The following is a 22,496-nucleotide window of genomic DNA, read 5'->3' on the forward strand; positions in this document are numbered from 1 at the left end:
CCTGGGGACAAGTTGTGTCAGTGTGTCGTGGGCAAGTGTCCCCAAAGTGCTGTGGGAGCCCACGTAACTGCCCAGGGCACAGGGAAGGGGGGAGTGTGTAAGGGAGTATGTAGGTGTGTGAGGGTATGTGCCACCAAGTGCAGGAGCGAAGCTTGTCCTGGGGCTTGGAGGATGAGGAGGAACGGGGCAAAGCAAAAGGGCCGTGCAGACAGCGGAGGAGTGTGTGCAGGATCAGGGCGTGAGAGAGGGGAGCCTGGTGAGTCGAGGATATCTTGGTGTAGTTAGAATCTGTGTACGTGCCCTGGCCATCTGCCACTGAGGAAAACGACATCCACGTGGCACTGACCATGGCGGCAGGAAGCATCACCCAGTCTGGGGTTCCGTTTCCCAATTGATAGAGGGAGAACGCTGGCCACACGGCATCAGGCACCTTTCTACAATAAGGCTTCCTGGTCCTTTGTGCAGGTGAGAGGGAAGTGGCGGGCTCCATCCTGAGGGTCTGTGTGTGTAAGTGCATGTAGACGCACCATGAGTGTGTGTCCGTGTGTGTATACACAACCTGTATGTGTACGTCAGCTTAAACAGATGGCTGTACGGGGGCTCTTTGTCTCCCAAACCACTGAGTCTCCTCTGGGTGTAATCCACACCCTAAGTGGGTCATCTTGTCTGCTGTTCAGAAAGGGTCCAGACCAGAGGATCTGAACCCTGTCTGCATATTAGAACCCCCTGGGAAGCTCTTAAAAACACCAACACCAGGGCCCACCCTGGACCAATTCAATCAATCTGCAATGAGGCCGGGCTTGTTAACATTTGAAATCAACCAGCCCAGTTGTCTAGAGTTGTAAGTGGGTCCCAGCTTATCCTTAGAGTCACAGATGATACCCAGGCTCTAACCCAGACCTTGGGTGATTGGGAGACCCTAACCCAGCCTCCTGGGAGGGGCTGTCAGAGCAGCTGGACAGAGGGACACAGTGGCAGAGGAAGAGGGATGGGGCCACTGAGCTGGAGGCTACAGGTCTGTGCTGGGGGTACCTCTACATGCACCCTCTAGGTCCAGGGGTCCCACAGTGGCCTGTTGGCCTCAAACTTCCAGGCTGAGAGTGATGCTGGAGAGACCATGATCTTCTAAAGCCGGGAAATGGCCCGGGCTCAGTAGTGACAGGGATTCCAGCGGCTCCTGGAGATGGGCACTCGTGGGGTGGGTAGTGGGGTATAGCCTTGCCTGGGAGCCTCCGACATTTTCCTGCTTCAGCAGTGAGCTGACCTGGTGCCCAGAGGCAGTTGTTGACCTGTGCTTGGTCCCTTTCCAGGTCTGGGAACAAAGGGCACGGAGACGGTGTACAGTGAAATCCGGAAAGCTGACAACCCCGGTGAGTGAGGGCCCCCTAGCTCCCCCAGCCGGGGGTTGGGGGGAGGGCACTTCCCGCAATCTCATCCACGGGGTCTTGGGAGTGGGCAGGGGAAAGAAGGAGCCAAGGCGGCCAGAAAGGGTGCCAGAGTTGTACCAGAGTTGTTAACCCTCTCTTCCCCACCACCCTTAAAAAGTGGCCACAGGTGACGTGTCCTATTTATTTAGTCGATGAACACTTATAGAGTGCCGGCTGCATGCCAGGCAAACAGAACCTTATACCTTCACACCCAACTAACGGCCAGGTGGACCAAAGCGTGTCCTGGCGCCCCTGCGTGCTCATGAGATGCCCAGCAGCGTTCCGGGCACTCCTGACCCCAGGAGAAGCAGCGTGGCCCTGCCTGTTCTCAGGTGCCAGCCAGGGGCCTCACCTGCTCCTCAGCCGGGCCCTGGTGCACTGGGGCTCCCGAAGGTCTTAGGCAAAGTCAGTGCTTTGCTTTGAAGACGTTCAGTAGCTTCGGCCTTTCTGTGAGCACGCTGACTTTGGGGAAGGGTGTATGGATCTGTTTCCGCTTCCTTTGATTTCAGCCCAGACCCCACTTCATTTCGCATCTCCACTGCTTCCTCATGGAGAGATTCCCTGGGACTGAACAGACACGGAACTGGGGATGCTCCCAGCAATCTCATTTTTTGTGTAATTATTCTCTTCCAGTCTCATGAAATGAAATCCACAAAGACCACTTTTATTTTTTTATCTTTTTTTTTTAATTGAAATCAAGTCGATGTACAATATTATGTAAGCTTCAAGTGTTCTACGTAGTGGTTTGGCGTTTGCATACATTGTGAAATGATCACCACGATAAGTCTAGTAACCATCTGTCCCCATACAAGGTTATTACAATATTATTAGCCATATACCTTATGTGATATATTATATCCCCATGACTTATTGTTTTATACAACTGTAGGTTTGCTACCTCCTAATTCCCTACACCTATTTCGCCCATCCCCCGTCCTCCTCCCTTCTGGCACCAACAGTTTGTTCCCTGTATCTGAGTCTGTTTTCACACAAAGACTACTTTCAAATTCTGAAAATAAGTCACAACCCAAAGGGCATAAACATTCCAGGGGGAAAATAGTCACTATGCAGACATCTTGCTTTGTACAACAAACCTCTACTTAAGTGGATTCTTTGAAAGGGAATTATTAAAACAGGCTGGAAAACTTTGATAAAGCCTGGCTACCCCAAGGGTGGTCCACAGACAGGTAGCAACGATCTCAGGCCCAAACCAGACTCACAGGGTCAGAATCTCCAGAATCTGAACTCCAACAAGGTCCCATGTATTTCTTTTCTTTTCTTTTCTTTTTTAAATATTTATTTATTTATTTTGGTTGTGCCAGGTCTTAGTTGCGGCCTGTGGGCTCCTTAGTTGCAGCACACGGGCTCCTTAGTTGTGGCATCCGAACTCTTAGTTGCGGCAGGCATGTGGGATCTCGTTCCCTGACCAGGGATCGAACCCGGGCCCCCTGCATTGGGAGCACAGAGTCTTATCCACTGAGCCACCAGGGAAGTCCTGGTCCCATGTATTTCTGATGCTACCAATATTTGAGAAGCACTGTCTTACCTGAAGAGCCTACTTGTTATCTGAACTAGGAATCACCCCTTAATTAATCTTTTTAAAAGTGGTATTTTCATGGGTAGAGCAGAAACTCAGCCCCATGGAGAACTTGACACTGACTGAATGATATTTGAAAACCATTTCCTGGGGAATTTTTGGCTTCAGTATCTCATTTTGCAGTCTCAGTCTATTCAGAGCTAGCAAAACACAAATTTAGAAACAGGCTTCCTCTGTTCTTCCAGTGTAACAGAAAGCTGAAGCTCAGATCAGGTTCAAGGTTGGTCCTGATGGGTAATTGTGTAAAAATGCCCCCTTTGCTTTCCTCGTGGATGGTCCCTGAGATGGTTTGCTTTCAGTTGCTTTGGTTATGCAAAAACTCATGTTTATTAAGCACTTACTGTTTGTGCTAAGTGGTCTATATTACATTATCTCTTTCAATCCTCCACAATAAATCCCATTTTTCAGATGAGGATACTGAGGCATAGAGGGCTTAAAACAGTTCCCCACGGTTAGGGTTAGTACACCAGGACTGGCCCACCCCAGAGCTGGATTCCATGCTCCTGATCATTGAGCTGCCTTTGGTTTTGGGGAAGGGAAGCTGGTGAAGTGTGGAGGCCACAGGGAACCCCGGCTACAGGAGGCCTGGGGTCTGTGGCCAACTGAGGCCACCCCTGGAGGTCCCATACAGTTGGTGAAGGCCATGCCCAGTGTGGATTCCAAAGGGCTTGTGTTAGGGACCCTGCAAATTAGCCTGAAAAGAGACAGATTAACAAGAAAAAAGCAGTGAGAGTAACTCGGTAGAGTGGGGTGAGGGAAGCTCCCGGAAGGCTTCCTTCTGCATCCGTTGATTCTCATTTGCCTCTAGCTCAAAATAACCCTTATGCCAAAGTGGCATGTTTTGGGGTGGCATATTCTGGTTTTCTACTCTGCTTTAGGGTAGCTGTTCAAGTGGGTTCTCTCAGTGTCCCCAGGCTGGTTCTAGATGCCTGAGTCCTCAGTCCCCCGGCTATTGGAACCTGACTGCTCCCGCTGGCCTCAGGCTGGAACAGACCATAGGCACCATAGAACCCAACCCGGCAGGGATTTGAGGTGGTAAAGAGCCCTGTTTTGCTGGGAGATATCTGAGCCCCTGTCCTGGTGCTGCCACTTGACAACTGTGCAACTTTGACCAAGAGGCCTGACCTCTCTGTGACTCAGTTTCTTCAACTGTTAAATGGAGATGGGATTAAATGAGAAAAGGGGATGAGATGGCGCCAGGGGAGATGGTGCCATTTACTCCAAGCACGCAGTCAGTGTATCACCCCTACCATACAGTGAGCATTCAATCCATTTTAGCTAAAAAATGCATGAGGAACTTGAGCCCTAGTGCCTGGCCCAGGGCAAGACTAGAGGCAGCTCCGGACTCCCAGGCCAGGGCATTCCCACTGTGCTGTCTGGGCCATCAGGTGTCAGTTGGGGCTTGGGTCTCTCTATAATCTGGTCTTTCATCTGGCAGCCAGCTCCTGCCAGGTAGGTAGAGGGAGCCCTGGGTCTTATAGCCAAAACCACATCGCTGCTGCAAAAGCCAGTGTCCTGGAAGCCAAGGGAGTTCCTGTTTTTGAGCGTTTCCCACTCAGCTGCTGCCCACGGGGAGGAGGCTGCAGGCCTTGGTTGATTCCTCTTCTCTTTTCTTTTTTTTCCTCTGTCAGCCACTCAAAACCATCGTAGGGTTGATGGAGGCTCTATTATTATTCCTGCTCTACAGATGGGGAAATGGGCAGAGGTCAAATAGCTTGTCCTGGTCCCAGGCCAGTGGTGGCGGAGCAGGGGCGGAGTGCGGGGAGCCTGGCTGCGGAGTGGCGCGCTTCACAGGCCTCACGTCCCCTCTGTGTCGCCAAACCCACCGGCTTCCACTTTCATCAGCCTAAGTAGAGGATTCAACTCTGTCTGCTTCAGAAGTTAAGAGTAACAGCCTGGTGTGGTCTGGGTGACCCTGGGTGAGCCATGGAGCCTCTCGGGACCTCGGTCACCTTCTCTGTGGAATGAGGGGCATGGGCTCGAATCTGGATCAGGGGTTCTCCAGGTTGGTTACAATACAGGTAGACTGGCACCACCTCTGATTCAGTAGGTCTAAGTGAGCTGAGAATTTGCATTTCTAACAAATTCCCACATACTGCTGCTGCTGGTCTGGGGACACACTTTTAGAACCATTTTCTAGATGCTCTGAGTTCCCTTCTGACCGTACCACTCTGAGTTCTGCTGTGCTTCTCGTTTGAAGGGGTAGAGTCTTTCTTACTCCCAGGCAATCCTGGAGGGATTGCTCCAGATTGGCCGGCAGAGATAACCCAGAAACACTGTGTGTGTGTGTGTGTGTGTGTGTGTGTGTGTGTGTGTGTGTGTGTGTGTGTGTGTGTGTGTGTGTGTTGAGGGGAGGGTGTGACCCACAATAAAAAAAGGCCCCAGTGAGGGTCTCTGGGCTGGTCCGTGAGCAGGCTGAGTGCAGGGCTGAGTCTTCTCTGACTTTTCCTTCTTAGGTTTTCGTTCTTCCCCACCTTAGTTTCTCAGTTCCCCATCATCTTCCAACAAGCAGCACTTCAGGGCTGGCTATTTTGGGAAATGGCTCACAGGGCGTAGTTCTGGCTCTTAGACCCCCTTTTTCCCCTGAGTGATGCAAAGGAAAACTGCTCCTCTAGATAAGCAAAAGGGCAACAGGCAGGCCTGCCTCCAAGGAGCAGCCCCAGGCGGGGCTCTGGGTAGCCCCAGGCGGGGCCCTGGAGAGGGTGTCAGGGGATCTTGTAGGCCATGGGAGGCACCAGGTCTTTGCAATCTTGGCTTTAGGCTCTGAGCTCAGCACTTTTTTTCTTTTTTTAAACCTGTGGTTGGCCAAAAAGTTCATTCGGGTTTTCGTAACATCTTATGGAAAAACCCAAACGAACTTCTTGGCCAACCCAGCACATAACACTTGCCATTTTAACCATTTTTACGTGTACATTTCAGTAACACTAAGTACAGTCACATTGTTGTACGATCATCACCACCACCAGAACTTTTTCGTCTTTCCACACTGATACTCCTTACCCATTAAATGATAATTCCCCAGACCCAGCCCCTGGCAACGACGACCATTCTACTTTGTGTCCCTGTGAACTTGACTACGTTCAGCTGTTTTAATCTGTCAGATCAGGTGGTTGAATGAATGATCTTAAGTTGCTTTCCAGTCATAACATTCAGAGTCTCAGCGTCCTGGCGTTTGGAAGGGATGGTCATTTGTGTATGCCTTGGTGTCTCCAGACCCAGGCTCTGGAACATGTCTGTGGTGGGTGGGGACTCGGTCCCTTCTAAGAGTCACTCCCCAGGTCACTTGGCGCCAATCCTAATCCTCTGCCCACCTTTGACTCCACGTTTGCCCTTCAAATCTGAGTTAAGTCCTGGATCTCAGGGGCCATTTTACCGTGTTTCTGCTGCATTCGTGTCAGCCAGAGGCCAGCCTGGGCGGTTTTCTGTACTGCAAACCTCATGGAAAACATCCTCAATAGGAGACCTGGGGGTTGGTCTTGGCTCCGCCCTCATCAGGTTATAAGACTTGGCCCCACCCCCACTGCTCTCCCATCAGATGTCAGTTTCCTCACAAGTCCCCAGTAAATTCCCTTGGCCTCAGTGGAGCTGCTGAGGGGTGGACATGTCAGTGTTCCTCAGGAATGTACGTGGCCCTTGAGTGGATAAGGGCTGTTGTGGAAGGTGGGTTCTGTAAAATGAGGAGGGAGGGAGGCATCTCTTCCAACTCATTACCTCCCACTGGGTCTTGACCACAGTCACGCACATCTGCTCTTCTGTATTTTTTCATAGTTGAAAATATATTGGAAAAAAATTTTTTTCTATAAATTTATTTATTTTATTTGTTTATTTTTGGCTGCGTTGGGTCTTCATTGCTGCGCGCGGGCTTTCTCTAGTTGGGGCGAACAGGGGCCACTCATTGCAGCACACGGGCTTTTCATTGCGGTGGCTTCTCTTGTTGCAGAGCACGGGCTCTAGGTGTGCGGGCTTCAGTAGTTGCGGCTCGCGGGCTCTAGAGCGCAGGCTCGGTAGTTGTGGCACACAGGCTTAGTTGCTCTGCGGCATGTGGGATCTTCCCGGACCAGGGCTCGAACCTGTGTCCCCTGCATTGGCGGGAAGATTCTTTTTTTTTATTATTTTTTATAAATTTATTTTATTTTTTCTGGCTGTGCTGGGTCTTCATTGCTGTGCCCGGGCTTTCTCTAGTTGCAGCGAGTGGGGGCTAGTCTTCGTTACGGTACGCGGGCTTCTCATTGCAGTGGCTTCTCTGGTTGCGGAGCATGGGCTCTAGGCGTGTGGGCTTCAGAAGTTGTGGCATGTGGGCTCAGCAGTTGTGGTACGCAGGCTCAGTAGTTGTGGCGCATGGGCTTAGTTGCTCTGCAGCATGTGGGATCTTCCCGGACCAGGGCTCGAACCCGTGTACCCTGCGTTGGCAGGCGGATTCTTAACCACTGCGCCACCAGGGAAACTCCTATTGGAAAATTTAAATTCATTATTAATATGTTGTTACAGTGACTCAAGCACAAATGGCGTTATGTTTTCTACTCTTAACTATTCCAACACCTGAAATATTCGTTTTTAGGAAAATATAAGTACTAATATAGTAGTATACTAGAAAATGTTGATATTAAAGCTTATTTTCCCATTGGAGTTACTTTGGCTTTTTTTTTTTTTTTTGACATATACATGTATCTATTCGTTTTCAAATTCTTTTCCCATTTAGGTTGTTACATAATATTGAGCAGAGCTCCCTGTGCTGCTGTTCTATTTTGTTGACATACAGCTGAGCTAACATCTTCCTGTCCCAGCAATTAACTCAGTCTGAGGCGAGGAAACCTCTCTGTCTTTGAGGTTTTTCACTTTCCAGCCATTAGATGATTCTTTGCTACATGTTCCCTGCCTGTTAGAGAGGGAAGGAGAGGGATTCTCAGAACTCGGAAGACTTTATCAGAAAGAGACCAAATTGAAGTCAGCCTCAGGAGAAGACAGAGCAAGCCCCGGGGACACTGCCAGAACGGGTGGAGAAAGAGATTTTGCCCCTCACTAAAGCTTCAGCTTTCTCAGGGGAATGGAGAGAATGCTGATAATTTCCTCGTAATTTAGATCTGCAAGCTTAGCACTTGGGGTTTTTTTAAAGTTCTTATTTCCTTTTCACTTATTTGCCTGAGGTTAGGGTTTGTCAGCAGTAGTAGCTCTAGTTATGGTTAATGATACGGCTTGCCAGAAATGGGAAGATTAGTCTGTTTTTGTGCTCCTCAGTACGCAGGCACGTGGATGATCCTAAGAAGCATTGCAGGAAAGTGATCCAGGTTCCAGCGTGGAACCTTTCTCTCCCAGCCCTTAACTTGAACCCATTTACTCCCACCCGCTTGCTTTTGGACTTCACGCAGGATAATCTGTTACTCAGCTGAGTTCTCTTGGTCGAGATGGAGGAGGCGTCTTCCCAGGGTTTGCTCATAGCTTGGTGCTCTGGGTTGTGAGCTGACCTGGGGTCAAAAGCGCCCCCCACCCCACCTCTTCCTCCTCTGACTGGTGCCAGCTAATTCAAGGAAAGGTTTGATTCTTTTCCTCCCCCTTGTTCTCTAGTGCTCTCCTAGTGACATGAGCTAAAGGAGCTAAACTGTAGCTGGGTAGAGAGCCTCTCCGTAAGTGAGCTCACGGTTGTCCGTGGCGTACTCGTCAGCTTCACTCAGCCTGCTTGAGCCTTGTGTGAACTGGAATTCCTGGCTAGCCGGGGAAGTTTGTGTCTTCACTCTGATTCGGCGACTGATGGTTTTACAGTGCTCCAGCTTATCCTGAAAGTACTTTATAAAATGGTTTGCAGTTCATCCAAAGTATAACTGATTGACATCTATTTACCCCAGTTTTTAAGACAGGAGAGTAAAGCGGTTTATTATAATTAATTAGCAATGCAGTCAAGTTCTTCCCTATGAAAGAACTAAGGTCTAGGATAAGATTTCCACAGTTTAGAGCAGAGGTTCTCAATGCAAGAGACATTTGGCGACGTCTGGAGACATTTTTGGTTGTCATAATTTGGGGCGGGAGGAGGGGTGCTACTGCATCTAATGGCTGGAGGCCAGGGCTGCTGCTGAACACCTTAGAACGCACAGGACAAGCCCCACAACAGAGAATTACCCAGCCCAGGATGTCAGTAGTGCCCGTGTCAAGAAACTCTGGTTTGGAGGAATTCGTTTCCTGTGACTCCTCCAAGACGAGAGCTGGTTTTCCTCCCTAGATGCCCTGTGCCCACCTTGGAGGTATCCTGGGCACATCCCACCTGACAACTGGTGGTTCTGGGGAGAGATGCCAAGTCCTGCTCCAGACACTAACCTATGTCTTTTGGATCAGGCAGGGCCCACCTCCCTCACTCAGCCTCTTTCTTCTGCTTTCTCTTTGCCTGGAATTCAGACTCCTGGGATACTTCTTAAGGGAGCAGAAATCCAGTATACCAAGAGTGGCTGGTCATGGAGACGGGACCAAAGAACAGAGGGGCCCTATGCCATGTCCCCTCTGGGAGGGAGAGAAGAGCACTTGAGGACCCATCCCCACCTATCCTGCGAGGCCCAGAGCAAACTAGCCTAGTGGGCACTGCCAGCCTGCCCCCAGGGTGGCATCTCCTACCTCAGAGTGCAAGGCAGTAAAACTTGCTCCATTAAAAAAAAAAATATGGATACTACCCACCAGATTCTGGTACCAAAAAGAAACAAAACAAGTGCGCATAACTTGGTGCTCCATCAGCATTATCAGCATACTTGAATTTTAGTATTCTGTGTCCCTGTTGCTTTAGGAAACACAGCCTGAGGCTCTTGCCCTCTTGTGTCTGATTCCAGAGCCCTTGGGGCTTTGGAGGAACGGGAAGCATGGGATCCTTTGGGTCCTCCCAGGTCAGGTTTGGGCTGGGGGTGGGGTGCTGCCCACAGCCTCACTCAATGTGTGGAAGTTTACACAATGGCTCAACTTCTTGGTCGGGCTGATTCATCCATTTGGCCTTTGACGCCTACCTCTGACCCAGCCAGGACAGAAGGGGGCCCCTTAGGAACTCCTGGCCCAGTTCCCTCTAGAGGAGACGCACAATGGAGCTGTGATAAGACAGGGTTTGAGGGGGAAGTGGACTGGTGGAAACAGGATATTTTTAAATTAGAGAAAGAAACAGAAGATTGTGACTCCCGTCATGACAGTGGGTCCTGAGACAGCCCAGGATTCAAAGGGACTGGGCTTGAGCTTGGGCGGCACCAAGGCCCCTTGAATTGCCTCTCAAGTAAGACTGAGGATTTGGGAGTGGGGACAGGGTATGACTCTCCACCACCTTTAAGAATAGCAACCAACCCCCAAACCCTCATCTCCTCTTGGGCCTTCCCCAGGCTTCTGTGTCTTCGGAGCCATGTCCATAGTGGGCTATTTGGGGAATCAGCCCCAACATGTAGGCCACTCCCCATTCAGAAACTCTGCTGTTAGTGGGGCCTGGTCCTGTCCAAGAGGCAAATCATAGCCCTCTCTTGCCTCTTGCCGTGAAAACCATCTCTAACTAATGCAGGCGGGGGTCACTCACCTTCGACGCAATGTCTCCTGTTCTCTTCTGGACATTTTCAGAATGTCCAGCCAGTGCCGGCGTGCACCCTGGCAGGAAGACTGTGTGGTCTCCGGATGACTAAGATGAGGCTCCCCAGGCCCTGCCCTTCAGACAGCACTTGAACCCACATATGCCAAGGGCGTTGGCCTTGTTGGTACTTTCTGCTCCATTGATCCCACTCCTGGGAACAGACAAGCTAGTATGAAATATGGAAATTGCTTTATTCCCAAAGAGGACATTGGCAGCATTATTTAAAATAGCCAAAACTTGGAAAGAAGCTCAACTTAAATGTTGACATTTAAGTCAACAGTGGAACCAGAGATAATTTTTACCTGCTTTCTACTTTTCTGTAGTTTTCAGGGTTTTTTCCCTAAACTAACAGGTGCTATTAATTTTTAAACAACTGTTTAAAATGTTAAACTAGCTGCCCGGGACGTTATATGCTTGTCACATGGAGCTACAGGGCCCAGGGGAAGCTCTCTGTGGGCAAAGGAGCCGTAAACCTGGGCACCCAGTAAGCTTGAGGGTCTGGCGTCTCCCACACCGCGCCGCCTCCCGCCCTCTTTCCTTCACTTGCTTGGCTCCTGAGATGTTGGGCGCGCGGGGTGGGGTGGGGGGGTGGGGGCGGAGCCTAACTCGTGCTCTTTGTGTTGCTCACCTCCGTGTTCTCCTTTGTTTTGCAGATTTCGTGGAAAACAGATATTCTGTAAGTACACATTTCGTATGCACTATTTTTTGAAAACAGTCCATCTAACAGTGAAGTATTTCCAGACTCACCCAGGTTCTGCAGCCCCAGCAATTACACCCCTGGACTAGCCTCATCTGTTTTAGACCAGGAGCCTGGGCTCCTGTGACTAGCCTGGTCATCAGGCTAGCCAGGTTTTCTAGGCCAGTTGTGGTTTTGAAATTCTCTCCTACTGTTTCCATCATTACCACTCAGCCCACTTGTGAAGGGAGAGCCTGGAAGTCTCCCGCAGGGTTGGGAATCTGGGGCTCGCAGCTCCAGATCAGCAAAGTCCACATTTCCTCTGAGTCTAGGTCCTTGGAGGTGAGGCAGATTCGGGGGGTGTACTTGGAGAAGAGAGGCATCCAACAGTCACCCTCACACACCAGGCCCTCTGCTGCAAGGGACACACAAGGTCTTTGATCCAGTGAGGGAATCAGATGAGTTTTCTTGGCTGAGAAAGCAAAGGGATAACAGCTACTCCAGAAGCCATGGAAACAGAGAACAGAGGTGCTTTGTTCTGCCTGGTTAGTGGTCTCTTCACCAAGGAGGGGTCATTTGGATGGGCCATGAGGAATGAGCTGGTTACAGCAGCGTCCAGGTAGAAAGATGAGCAGGGGCAGAGGCGTGAGGGATGGAGCAGCCTCCAGCAGCTCGGAGTGGGAGCAAACGAGGGTGCCGGTGACAAGTGATAGGGGAAAGGTCAGTTAGGGCTTGCTTGGGAAAGACTCGAACCCCTCATTATGAGGTTTCATTCTGTAGGAAATAGAGGATTTAGGAAGCTGCCACTTGGCAGATGGGAATGTTTAAAAGAAGTGCAGAGGCCCAAGTTCAAGTTTTGCAAAGACCCATTTTCCCCTATCTTCCTACTCCCAACCTTTTTATGAGCTACCCAGCAGCACAGGAGTTAACTAACTAGGCAGCTAACATCTTAAGAAATGAGGGGTTTGTCTCTCAAACTGCTTCTTTAAGGTCTGGGAAGAACTTTCAGCAGGATTGCTGGTAGCCCTTCCAATGGGCCCCCAGCTTCCTTTGTTTTGCCTGAGTCTGAATTCTTGTAAAACAGAGAACTCATTATGCCTTTGACAGACAGGAAGCCGCTGACATTCTTTTTATGGAGGAAGGCTATCAATTTAAGGAAAAGAGGAATGAAATGAATGTCTTTTTCTAGCCTAAGCCACCCAGACTCCTGAAATCAGAGACTGTTGCATTGGAAGGAAAGGGGGCCCAATTTATAGATGAGAAAACCGAGTCCTGAATTGGCAGGACAGCTTGACCAGGGTCACCCAACTTGTTAATAGCAGAGCCAGGCCTAGAACCCTAGGTCCCCAGACTCTGCGGCCGGTCCACAACACAAGACTCCCTCCAAGAAGTGATGTCACTGCCCCAGCCATCATGGCGTTGCGAGAGTAGAAAGTGAGAACTTTGCCCCATGGGCCTTGTGGGACTCAGATAAAGAGATGTTCGCCCGCTGCAATAATCATGGCTGTGTCCACCCGAGGCAGGTCTGCTGGACCTGCAGGACTGACTTATTTACTTTTTCTTCAATCCAAATGGTCTCTCTGGACAAAGGCTCTGAGCTCTAGGACAGACAGAACTTTCCCTTTCCCCAGAAGCCGGCCCATGGCCCCAGGGGTCTGCTTCCAGAACGCTCCTGAGAGTTCACCCATGGCTGGTCCTGTGCCGCAAAATAATAAGGCCTTTTGGCAGGAGCACAGGGATTCCCAGCCGTTGGGAAAGGCATTTTGAATCTTTAAGGGAATGCGTCTTGTTTATAAAAGAAGCAGGTATAGTTTCCCTAATAATCAGCTGGTGAGGGTCAGGAGAAAATTAATTGAATTGCTCAGCAGGGAAATGGGAGGGGATTTCCTTCCTGAAATCAAACCTGGCGATCATTCCCAGTTGTTTAATGGCCGTTGCTTCTGAAAACATATTGGAGGAAATATCTTAACAATGAGATAGCCACTTAGCCAAATACTAATTTAGTATTGTTCGACTTGCTTCAATGGCACATTCTGACTTCATTTTTCCTCTGCCATTTTTGCCTTGTTTATAAATCGTGTTGTGGCCCAGGCAGACAGATAACGTGAAAGAGAACACCCTGTACTTAAAGGGATGAATCTGGACCTGCGTGGGTCTCAGGATCTTGGAAGGGACTTGCCTTCTTACTGACAAAAGGCAATTTCTAGTTACAACTCATCTCCTTCCCTCCCGGGAAGCAACAGGCAGCTGGACTGCAATGGGAACAGCCCTGGAGTTGGGATCAAGAGACCGGGGCATGAGTTCCAGCTCTCCAGCCAAGCCTAAGCTTCCCCGTCTGTAAAATGGAGATGGTGATGGCAACAACAAAAGCAGTAATGTCTACCTATTTAAAGACCATCTTAAGGGTTAAGTGAGAAACATGTGTGCAGAGTACTTTGCAGATTGCAAACTATCATATAAAAGCTAATTGATTATCTATTTTAAAGTTCTTTTCATCAAACACTCTGGCAGCATAAGGCATGGATGGAGAATTTACTTCACTTGGCCCTGAAATGTCCCTGTCACCGGAGAGGAAGGTAGCAGTTGCTTACCCAAAGCACAGGATTCAACCCAAGCCAAGCTTTGACAGGAAGCAGAGACCCACATTCAAACTTGACTTTTCCCTTATACCTATTTATTAGACATGTCACTTCAGGCAGACTTCCTAACCTCTTGGGGCCTTAGCTTCCTCATTTGTAAATTGGAGGAAATAGAACCCTCTCACTTAGTTGTTGCAAGGATTAAGCCAGCACCTAGTACAGATCTGGTTCATTGGAAGTGCTTGGGGGGGGAACATTCTAGAAGCAGGAAGTGGAGATCCCAGGAGTGTTAGAAGCAAAATGACCTTTGAGAGTGTCCACACCATGTTCTGGCCAGAAGTGGGGCAATTTCTTGGCTGTACTTGGTGCCTGACAGCTGGCCTCTGATTTACACACAGGCAAGCACAGCCTTGGATGTGAGCACGTTAACCTTAACTTCCAAATCCCCAAGGCCTGGATGACTGTGGTCCAGCCTTTCCCATCTCTGGAGCTGGTCCTGCAGCAGCTCCCCGAGCACTCACTTCCCCTGGAGAGGGGAGCGGAGATGTCTGGGGAAGGACTTGGTCTGGGGCCTGCAGAAGGCTGGACACCAGGGTCTCACACACACACACACACACACACACACACACCCCGCCACCCCCAGCCGAGCGGAGGAAGTGGAGCGAGGGTAGCTGCCAGGGCTGGCGGGCCTCCAGCCCCCAGGGGCCAACACAGCTCTCTTGGCCTGCTTGCCTGGGTCTCTCCTGGCAAAGGAGGAGGCAGAGCCTCGGCCTTCCGGCTGGGGCCCCACAGACCTGCATCCTCTTCCGAGAGGCTCCTCAGCCCTGGCAGGATCAGAATAAAACAGGGACTCCATCTCAGCCAACCCTCAGGGAGACGGACAGCTCAGCCATGGCGTTCCCAAGGCCTTGGCCAATCCCCACAACTTCTACTCCTGCCTCCCCCTGAGATCCACCTGCAGCAGGGGGCCCTGTGCTCACAGAGGGCCCAGAGTCAGGCACTCAGGCAGGTGCTGCCTGCTCTTGCAGACTCACTGCCGCCCAGGGCCCAGTATCTCCCAGCATGCTCCACTCTTGCCCCCTTGCTCCATCCATTCATCAAAATCCACCTCACCTCGCTGCCCAGCTAGGGTCCGCTCACCACCTCTCAACTCCTTCTGCAGTTTGTTAGGACCTCTTCCACCTTCTACTTCATGCTAACATTGTTTGTCAATAATGGATAGGATATAAAATTCTCGGGGGCAGGTTCTTGCATCCTCAGCAGAAAGAACAGTGCCTGGGTCAGACGGGGGTCCAGTCACTGATGGGTGTGTAGGTGACACACATACCCTGTGGAGCAGTTAGAGAACACTGCAAGGCGGCATCTGGAATTTAAGAAAATTTTTTTTTCACTTTTATTGTGGCAAAATATACACAACATGAAGTTTACCATCTAAACAACTTTTCAGTGTACAATTCAGTGGCATTAAGTGCATTCTCATTGTTGTGCAACAATTGCCAAATCCATCCACAGAACTTTTCATTATGCCAAACCCAAACTCTGTACCCATTAAGCCCTAACTTCCTATTTCCCCTTCCACCCAGAATGGCAGCCACCATTCTACTTCCTGTCTCTATGAACTTGGCTTTTCTGGGGACCCCATTTAAGTGGAATCACTTGTTCCTTTTGTGTCTAGCTTATTTCAGTTAGCATAATGTTTTCAGGGTTTATCCATGTTGAAAGGAATCAGAATTTCATTCCTTTTTAAGGCAGAATCATATAATTTAAAAACATTTAGGTTTGATCATTTGAGTTCAGTCTTTCATTTTTGAAATATAAAAACAGACCTAGGGAAGGTTCACCTCATGTTAGAGGCAGAGCTGGAGCAAGACACCAGGTGTCCCTTAACTTTCCTAGTCTTCCTCTTTTCTAGTCTTCCCCATGTAGCACCCATGGGACCTAGTGCTGGGTTCACAGTGGGTGCTTGATGAAATTGGCTGCTAGCCTGATGTGCAACGTGTCTGCGGGGGGAGTAGAGGCTGCAGGCCCTACAGAGCAGGTGTGGAGAGAAGGGAAAAACGAGTGCGGGCAGGAGCTGCCCCGCGGGTGGTGTCCTCGGATGACAGCGCTGCTTTGCAGTTCCTTTGAGAAGTGCTATGTGCAGTTTTTCGTATCTTTCCGCCAGGCCAGTCTCCAATCCTGAAGGGTGTGACCATAGCATGTCTTGTCTCTTGTCACTGCAGAGAACGGAAGGCTCCCTTGATGGAACTTAGGACTCCGAGAGCACACGCCCCTCCCTGGGAGGACACCCACATGCTGAGAAGAGCAGATGATTCCTGTATTCCAAGAGTTTTGTGCACTTATTTATGAACCTGCCCTGCTCCCACCGAACGTGGCAATTCCTCAGGCCAAGTCACCAGTTCTTAAATCCATCTTAACTACATTTATGTTGGGTATAAAGGGCCAACAGAGGGGCTGGTTAATTTCCCACACGGCCCGCCTCCCACCAAGCCGGAGCACCCTCGGGAGTGGAGGGAAGCAGCAGGAGGTTCAGAGTAAACTGGCCACTGAGATATTTTGAAACTTGAATATTTTGTCTTGTACAGAGATCAAGAACTTTTCCAAGTCCCCTCATACACGGAAACCGGTTTCTGTTTTGTAGTCAATCCCTCCTAGCGAATGGCCTGACTTGGGGGCTAGTTTTTCTCTTTGCCTTTGGTCCTTCAGGGGTCTGTGGTTCTGGGCAGTCCTTGTTCCTTGGAAGTGCACAGCATGGACCAGACAGCTGCACCCTGTCCCCTCTACCACCTCACCTGCCACAGATGGGAAAACAGAGCTGCTTGGGAGTGACCCCTTTGAGATGCCAACTTGAAGATGAGGTTCATTCTGTGCAAGGCACCAAATAGAAAATGAAGTTGGACAAAGCACAGATGTTCTTGAGCTGGTTTTCTATTCCCTTTCTTTCTTTTCCTCTACCGTGCTGAAGGCCGAAGGACAGGAAGATGGTTGCCTCCAGCAAATATTTTTTTTTAATAGAAGAATGAAATGCCTATTTTTCTTACTAATTTTTTGTTATTTATTCCTTGCTAAAGGAATGGTCTCCCGAGGTCTTCAGATGTTTCTGATGGTGCCCTGAGTAGGTGGATGAGGGGCTGCGGCCATTCTGCGGTGGGATTGCACGAGTGAGCACACCCAAGCGGAACCACCTCCCTTGTCCTCCTCATTGACACAGCCGCAGGGACCCTGAGGGGTGTTGTATTAAATAAATTTGATCTTTACTCTTCACAGACCTGTGAGATGTCATCTTCTGAGAGGCCACACGCGTACAGAATATCTGTTGTGCCTGGGGACTCCTCAGAGCACCCAAGGCCACAGAGAGAACCAAGCAGGTCCTATCAGCAGGCCAGGGCCTCGGTGGCCTTCACTGAAGTCACAGGTAGTCTGAGTCTCAAACCCTGAGTTATTAATATCCATCAGCTGGTGCTTCACTGTTTGCTTCCTAGCTGAAACCTGCTAGGCTGTTGTCAGATTGAGTGAACAATAACAACCCCCCCAAACCAGGATGCCTGGTTAAATTTGAATTCCAGATAAACAACAAATAATTTTTGAGTATAAGTATGTCCCATGTAACATTTGGGACATACTTATACTATAAGAGTATTCATTTATCTGAAATTCAAATTTAACTAGGCATCTTATGTTTTATCTGGTAATCCTACTGGCAAAGCCTCCTCCCACCCCTCTAGGCCTCAGGGTCCACCCTCCCCCGTGGCCTCAGACCAGACCTCCCTGCCCCACAGGCCAGCACCGCCCGCTGGACCCGAAGGCAGAGGAGATCTGTGTGTGTCCTGGGTCTGCGGCGGCAGAAACCTGAAGGAGCCTCTTTGTCTCTTCATCTCTAAGATGAGGAGGTTAGACTAACGGTTCTTAACATTTGGAGGGTTTAGAGTCCTTTCAGAATGGGATGGCAGCTGTAGACACACACACACAATGTTGTATCACAAAGATGCTATATAATTTCCCAGTTTTCAGAGCCATTGACTCAGCACAGGACAAAGCATTAGATAATCGCTAACAGCATTCAAGCCTGATAGTTGTTGTGTCGGTGATTTGGGGTGCACCCCGAGCCCCCGTGTCAACTCCTCAGTCCCTTGCTGCCACCAGAGCAGAGCATTTCTGTGGAAGCTGGGAAGACCCTGTTCATACTGCTTATAACTTATTTATGGAGGATAATTGGGTCTTTATTTTTCCCCTCAGTCTATATGTCTGAGAAGCAGGCCACACACGCAGGGGTCTTTCTTTCAGTATATATATTTTTTAATTTTTAAAAATTTAAAAAATTTATTTATTTATTTATTTTTGGCTGCGTTGGGTCTTCGTTGCTGTGCGCGGGCTTCTCATTGCGGTGGCTTCTCTTGTTGCAGAGCACGGGCTCTAGGCACATGGGCTTCAGTAGTTGTGGTGCGCGGGCTCTAGAGCACAGGCTCAGTAGTTGTGGCGCACGGGCTTAGTTGCTCCGCAGCATGTGGGATCTTCCCGGACCAGGGCTCGAACCCGTGTCCCCTGCATTGGCAGGCAGATTCTTAACCACTGTGCCACAAGGGAAGTCCCTCTTTCACTATATTTAATGGCTAAAATCTCCCAACTCAGGATCCTGGTTCCGCTGTCCTAACCTGATGCCATAACCAAACGTCTAAGCCTGAGCTCATCACGTAACAGGAGGGTCCAGTCACCATTTCCAGGAGAGGAAGGACGTTTTCTCAGCTGTGGAACTTGTTAGTTAGAGCTCCCTCTTGTGTCCTCATGTTGTAATAGCTTATTAGAGAAGAGACCACTTAGAAAAGGCAGAGTGGAAGTTTTCCCCTCTTCTGAGGAGCCACACGAGGTCAGCCACCCATTTCATGAGCACATACCGAGCGCTCCACCCGCGGAAACTGACTGACTGAACTCTCACTCCGTGACATAGACTCAAGATGGGCAAAGTGACCCCAAGGTCAACATTAATTCATTCACGCAGTGGTTTTCTACCAGGGCGATTTTAACTCCCGGGGTCACGGGGCAGCGTCTGGAGACATTTTTCTTTGTCACAGTTGGGTGGGGATGCTACTGGCACGTGGTGGGTAGAAGCCAGGGAGGCCATTAAACATCCTACAATGCACAGGACAAACCCCTATGACAAAGAAGTATCAAGTCCAAAATGCCAATAGTGCCAAGGCTGAGAAGCCCTGCATTGAACCAGCCAGTTTATTCATGTATTTACTCAACAAGCTTGCATCCATCCACCATGCTCTGTTTTCCCGACACTTGGGAGTAGGAAGATTATAAGAATCACATGGCCTCTGATTTCCTATACAGTCCAGTAGAGATACAGGTGAGTAGAGAGCCAGTTACAACAGTGGGACAAAGGTGGTGATGGAAAAATTCAAAGCCAATGGGGGCATAGGGAAAGGGCTCCTAACACAGACTTTGGGGGATCAGAGAGAGTGTCCAAGAGGAAGGTGGGTGTAACCAAAGATCTGAGGGCAGGTAGAGGGTAGCAGGTCAAAAAGGTGGGGTAAGGAGCGTGACCAACAATGGGGGGACGTGTGCTAAGACCCTGAGGCAAGGGAGAGGATGGTGTCCCCAATGAATATAAGGAAGACTGCCTGTCAGCCCTATGACCCAATCAGTCCTCTTCAAAAAGCCAGCACTGTCCCCTGGGAATTTCTGCCGGGAATCCCATTGGCCCGACCCAATCTTTGAGAGTCTTAAGAAGAAGGTTCCCAAAAGTTGCTTGGCCAGAACTCAACTCCTGAGCACAGTTGTTTTTAAGACTCTCCACCGGTGTCATTAGCATGTTGGAGAGAAAACCTCTGCCACAGGTCAGATTCTGCCCTTGCTCACTTAGCACTCTGAGACTCAAGGAAGAAGGCGAACCGGAGGGAGGTGGGTGCCCAGCAGGACAGTCTCCACAACTGGGGTCCACGGGAGGGTGGGGGCGGGGCATGGTGTCTGTGAACACCCTGAGAGTGGGTGCAAAAAGTTGTGAGCGCACATGACATGCTAGGGGAGAGTCCATAGCTTTTATCAACTTCTCAGAGACATAATCCAAAAGAGGGTTAAGAACCATGAAATAATTAAAAACTCATGTGTTCTCCATATGATTTGATGTCAGTTGAAAACCCAGGTAGAGGTCAACCCATTTCTAATCAAAGGATCTACTTCATGGACAGTTTTAAGTCCGATGTCCCAAGAGGGACTTGGCTTGCCTTGAAAAAATTGCTCAGAATAAAGAAATAAATGGTGATTTCAGTGTTCAAAAGAGACAGCCGTCATCTCTCAAAAGTAATAAACTATTAGACTGTTTTGGAATGCCAAAGGGATAGGCGGTAAATATTTTGAAAAGCTTCAGAGTCCAAAGTATTTCTAAAGCCTGAATTGTCCCTTCATACGCATTTCCTAATTCAATGGGAAATGAATCTTTATTTCAACATAAACTTTGACGATAGAAAAACTATTTCCATGTTTAGAGAGGATGAAAGATGCTGGGAATAAATAAAATTCTTAAGGAAAAGTAAAAGGCAAGTTGGAATGGGTGATTGGCTACCAGTTGACTGCGTGATCTTGGATATGTCACACATCCTGGAGCTCTTCTCTTACAAAAGAAGGCGTATTAGTGTCCTAGGGTTGCCATAGCAGAGCACCACAAACTGTGACTCAAAACAACAGAAATTTATCCTCCCACAGTTCTGGAGGCCAGAAGTCCGAAATCAAAGTGTCGGCCACGCCAGGATCCCTCCAGAGTCTCAAGGGAAGATTCCTTCCTTGCTTCTTCTAGCTTCTGGTGGTCGCTGGCGATCCTTGGTGTCTCGTGGCTTGCGCTGCACCACTCTCACCCCTGCCTCTGTCATCACGTGGGCTTCTTCCAGATACGTGTGTATCTGTGTCTTCACGTGGCCTTCTCATAAAGAGACCAGTCATTGGATGTAGGGCCCACCCTAATCCAATATAACCTCATCTTAACTAATTACATCTGCAAAGACCCTGTTTCCAAAGAAGCTCACGCTCTGACCTTCCAGGTAGACATGAATTTTGGTGGGGGTGAGGGGACACCAATGCACTCCAGAAGGAATTGGACAAGATGACCTCATGTTCTCGCAGCTCTACTTGACATGTGTATAAGACGTTCCTGTAAAAAAAGTATGACAGGGCTTCCCTGGTGGCGCAGTGGTTAAGAATCCGCCTGCCAATGCAGGGGACACGGGTTCGAGCCCTGGACTGGGAAGATCCCACATGCTGCGGAGCAACTAAGCCCGTGCGCCACAACTACTGAAGCCCGCGTGCCTAGAGCCCATGCTCCGCAGCAAGAGAAGCCACCGCAATGAAAAGCCCACGCACCACAACGAAGAGTAGCCCCTGCTCGCCACAGCTAGCAAAAGTCCCTGTGCAGCGACGAAGGCCCAACGAACCAAAAATAAATAAATAAATATTTTTAAAAAAGTATAACAACAATGATTTACCTTTAAATAACCATTTTTAAAATTAAGGTAACATTGTTTTATAGTATTATATATTTCTTGCACATACATTATATTTCAACTTCTGTATATACTACAACGTGCTCACTACCAAAAATTTATTTATTTATTATAAATGTATTTATTTATTTACTTATTTATTTTTGTCTGCATTGGGTCTTCATTGCTGCGCACGGGCTTTCTCTAGTTGCAGTGAACGGGGGCTACTCTTCCTTGAGGTGCACGGGCTTCTCATTGCAGTGGCTTCTCTTGTTGCAGAGCATGGGCTCTAGGCACACGGGCTCAGTAGTTGTGGCACGTGGGCTCAGTAGTTGTGGCTCACAGGCTTAGTTGCTCCGCGGCATGTGGGATCTTCCCGGACCAGGGCTCGAACCCATGTCCCCTGCATTGGCAGGCGGATTCTTAACCACTGCAGCACCAGGGAAGTCCCCACAACCAAAAATTTAGTTTCCAGCCATCACCATACAGTTGACCCCCTTTACCTATTTCACCCTCCCCCCACACCCCTTCCCCTCTGGGAACCACTACTCTGTTCTTTGTATCTACAGCATATCTTTTGAGCTTTCTCAATCTGGTGTTCTTTCACTATGCTCTGTTCTCTTGTATTTCGTGTCTCTGCCTCTGAAAATATTTAATTTCTTTCTCTAACCTTCTTCCAAGTTCTCCATGCCTCTCATCTCTCATCCTTTCTCTGCTTCCTCTCTCTACTTCTTTTTCTCCTCCAATTCATCTTTTCCTCTTCTCCCTCACCCCCAATCAACTGGCCATAATACAGAACTGAAGTTCATATATCTCTTATATGGATAGATGAGTTTTCCATTCCCAGTTATTTATTTTGAGAGCCAATGCATGGAATCTTTTCTACTTTTCTCTCTCTTTAGGAAAAAAACAAAACACCTCCAAAAGACTGCAAAGTTGTTTTCTGTCTATATCTGACCGTTGGTGGATTATTTTTCCAAGGATTTATTGGATTCACTAGGAAAAGTCCCCAGTCGCTGCCTTACTTCCTCCCAGTCCTGGGATGTGCTGGTTTTCCTGGAACCTCTTGGCACAGGAGGGTCTGGTTTTGTGCCAGAAATTATTCCATTAGCTTCTGGTACAACCAACGCTCCCCTCCTCAGGGCTTGGGTTGTTTGGGCCAGAAT

General features: G+C 49.1%; 1 protein-coding gene across 3 annotated transcripts in view; it reads left to right on the forward strand.

The window, feature by feature from the left end:
* Positions 1-17,121, forward strand: part of PECAM1 (platelet and endothelial cell adhesion molecule 1) — a 53,886-nt gene extending 36,765 nt beyond the window's left edge. For all 3 annotated transcript variants that reach the window (XM_082373690.1, XM_082373688.1, XM_082373689.1), the window contains 2 exons: positions 1,311-11,276; positions 16,078-17,121. In XM_082373690.1, the coding sequence (XP_082229816.1) occupies positions 1,311-1,378 (68 nt within the window). In that variant the 3' untranslated portion in view covers positions 1,379-11,276; positions 16,078-17,121. The remainder of the gene's footprint in view (positions 1-1,310; positions 11,277-16,077) is intronic.
* Positions 17,122-22,496: the final 5,375 nt, after the last annotated feature.

The sequence above is a fragment of the Balaenoptera borealis genome, assembly GCF_965194805.1.
Source record: "Balaenoptera borealis genome assembly, chromosome: 20".
NCBI classification, from domain to species: Eukaryota; Metazoa; Chordata; class Mammalia; order Artiodactyla; family Balaenopteridae; genus Balaenoptera; species Balaenoptera borealis.